At 55.0% G+C, this 2553-nt stretch overlaps 1 protein-coding gene across 1 annotated transcript in view; it reads right to left on the reverse strand.

The window, feature by feature from the left end:
* Window positions 1-2119: 2119 nt before the first annotated feature.
* The window catches only part of USP48 (ubiquitin specific peptidase 48), a 31221-nt gene continuing 30787 nt past the window's right edge, over window positions 2120-2553 (reverse strand). Inside the window, exons 25-26 of the mRNA XM_010014440.1 lie at window positions 2253-2279; window positions 2120-2142 (exon numbers count right to left, since the gene is read on the reverse strand). Coding sequence (XP_010012742.1) covers window positions 2120-2142; window positions 2253-2279 — 50 coding nt within the window. The remainder of the gene's footprint in view (window positions 2143-2252; window positions 2280-2553) is intronic.

The following is a 2553-nucleotide window of genomic DNA, read 5'->3' on the forward strand; positions in this document are numbered from 1 at the left end:
CACCGGAACCGGGAACCGGCACCGGGGAACGGCAACAGGGAACCGAGAACCGGCAACCGGGAACCGGCACCGGAACCGGCGCTGGGAAACAGCAACCGGCAACCGGGGAATGGCACCGGGAAACCTCAGTCGGGAGCTGGCAACCGGGAACCCGCACCAGGGAATGGCAACCAGGAAATGGCACCGGGGAACTGGCACCAGAACCAGGAAGCATCACTGGAAATGGGAACCAGCAACCGGGAACTGGCAGCACCGGGGAAACAGCACCACGGAAGGACACCGGAACAGGGAACAGGCACCAGCTCCAGGAACAGGCACCAGGAACTGGGATCTGGCACTGGGAACAGCCTAACCCCAGCCTGGCATCCCCCATCCCACGTCCCCCCCATTGCTCCCCACAGCCAAGGACACCAGGGAGCCATCTCCATCCCCCTGCGCAACACTGGCACCCGGGTACCCCCCATCACCCCAACAGCACCCAGGACACAAGGACCCCCAGCACCCATCTCCCCCCTGAGGCCACTTTGGTGTCAGGAGGGACGCCCCGGTTTGGGATCCCCAAGGAAGGGCTGGCAGAGGCTCCTTGGGATGTGTTGGGATATACGGTGCTGGCACTGGGACACCAGCTCAATGCCCCAGCCATTGAGCGCCCATGGGTGCTCTGCTTCCAGGCTCCAGTAAGAACCATCCCATGCACCACAGCCAGTGTGATTCCTGCTCCAGCCAGATTCTCTTGCTCACATCCCACCATCCTTTTTGGGATGGCCTGGAGCAGGATTTGGGGCTTTATAACCCCCTAAAATCCCACCCATCCCACGTGTGTGTTTGCTTCAATTGAGGATTCCACAGCTCAAACCACGATTTTAATGGGATAATGGTTGGAAATAACAGATAAAACAGAAACTTGGGCCTTCGATCGTGTCTTGTACCCGTGGCCTCCGCATGGCCCCACGGCGCATCCATCACGTACGGAAACATGGATCCGGCTCATCCCCTCCCACCGGGGTGAGAGGTTTAATTCTGCAACATTACAGGCTCCAGGAACGTTGAGAATGTTAAAAACGGGGGGAAAATAACAGCAAATTGAGTAAAACCATGTGGAATTTCCAAGGAATATGTACACACACAGGGGCTTCAGCCGGGGAAGGAGAAAAGCTCCTGAAGGATGGAGCAGCTTCAGCGCACTGAATTCCTGCCACGTCTTTACCTCGGGAAAGACTCCACGGGTCTGGATTGCCCCCCAAAATCACCTTTTAGGAGTTCCGTGGCTCCCTGACACCGGAGCTGCTTGGGAATGGGCAGCTCTAGTTCTCTGGAACAGGCAGGGAACGGGGAGGGACCCTTCCAGGAGCTACAGGTGTAAAAAATAATCATATTGATTAGTTCATTCCCGAAACAATGAGAGAAGGGGAAAATGACACCTCTTCCCATGGGAAACACGGCACACACCGGGGCCCCTTTGCCACCTTGGGCTGCCCCAAGCCACCAGCAGCCGTGTCCAAGGGGAAAAAGATGTTCTCAGAAGTCATTAAAACACCCAACGTTGCTAAAATCCCACAATTCACACGGATCCAGCGGTTATTAGAGCCCACCTGAGCTTCGGCCGTTCCCTGGGCCCCGGTGGCAGAACCCAAACAGGGTTTTGGGTGAAAGAAATGAAGATTTGTTGCCGGAAAGAGCCAGACATTCCTCACAAGTAACAATTCCTTTACTTCCATGCTGTACTGAACGAGTAATAGCGGATCAAAGACAGGATTATCCGTAAGAAGCAGGTTACGCCTAAAGAGTTCCTCGAGAACGGATCGGGGGGTGGCTGGATGGGATCAGGCCCCTCTGCAGACAACACACCACGCGGGGGCTGAGCCGCCAACTGCCGGTGCTCTATTAAATACAAAACAGGGACCGCTGGCGCCAAGGCAGGTGTCCTCCAGTGCAATCTGCTTTGACATAAGGCATTTTGATTTCTTTAGGGGGGGCAGTCACTTCAGAATGGGGTTCTGCCTTCTGGAAGAGTCAAAGAGTTCAGTCCTGTGTCCACCTTTTCTGCTTTTAATGCCCTACCATGTCAAAATCCTCTTCCCTTCTGGTTGTTCCTCTGCTGCCAATGCTTAGAAAACCATCAGTGGCCAAGTAAACCAGTCCCTGAGGAGGAGAAACAACCAGCAAGAGGTGATGACGCTCATGGGATGGAGATGATGAAGGTAGCGTGGGCTTAAATGAAGGGGGAAGGGGAAACCAGCCCCCAAACTCACCTTTAAATCCTTCTTCAGGCATACAAACTGGGGAGGGAAAGGAAAAGGCACCGTGTTAGTGACCTCCCTGCAGCTGTTTTCTTAAAGGGTGTTTTGTACAACTGAACCTCCTGTGGGCACTGACAGGGTAGTCATTGTGGAATCATGGAATGGTTTAGGTTGGAAGGGATCTTAAAGCTCCTCCAGCTCCAACCCCTGCCACGGGCAGGGACACCTTCCACTAGAGCAGGTTGCTCCAAGCCCCTGTGTCCAACCTGGCCTTGAACACTGCCAGGGATGGGGCAGCCACCGCTTCTCTGGG

Source organism: Nestor notabilis, unplaced genomic scaffold (genome assembly GCF_000696875.1).
Source record: "Nestor notabilis isolate BGI_N333 unplaced genomic scaffold, ASM69687v1 scaffold1970, whole genome shotgun sequence".
Lineage (NCBI taxonomy): Eukaryota > Metazoa > Chordata > Aves > Psittaciformes > Psittacidae > Nestor > Nestor notabilis.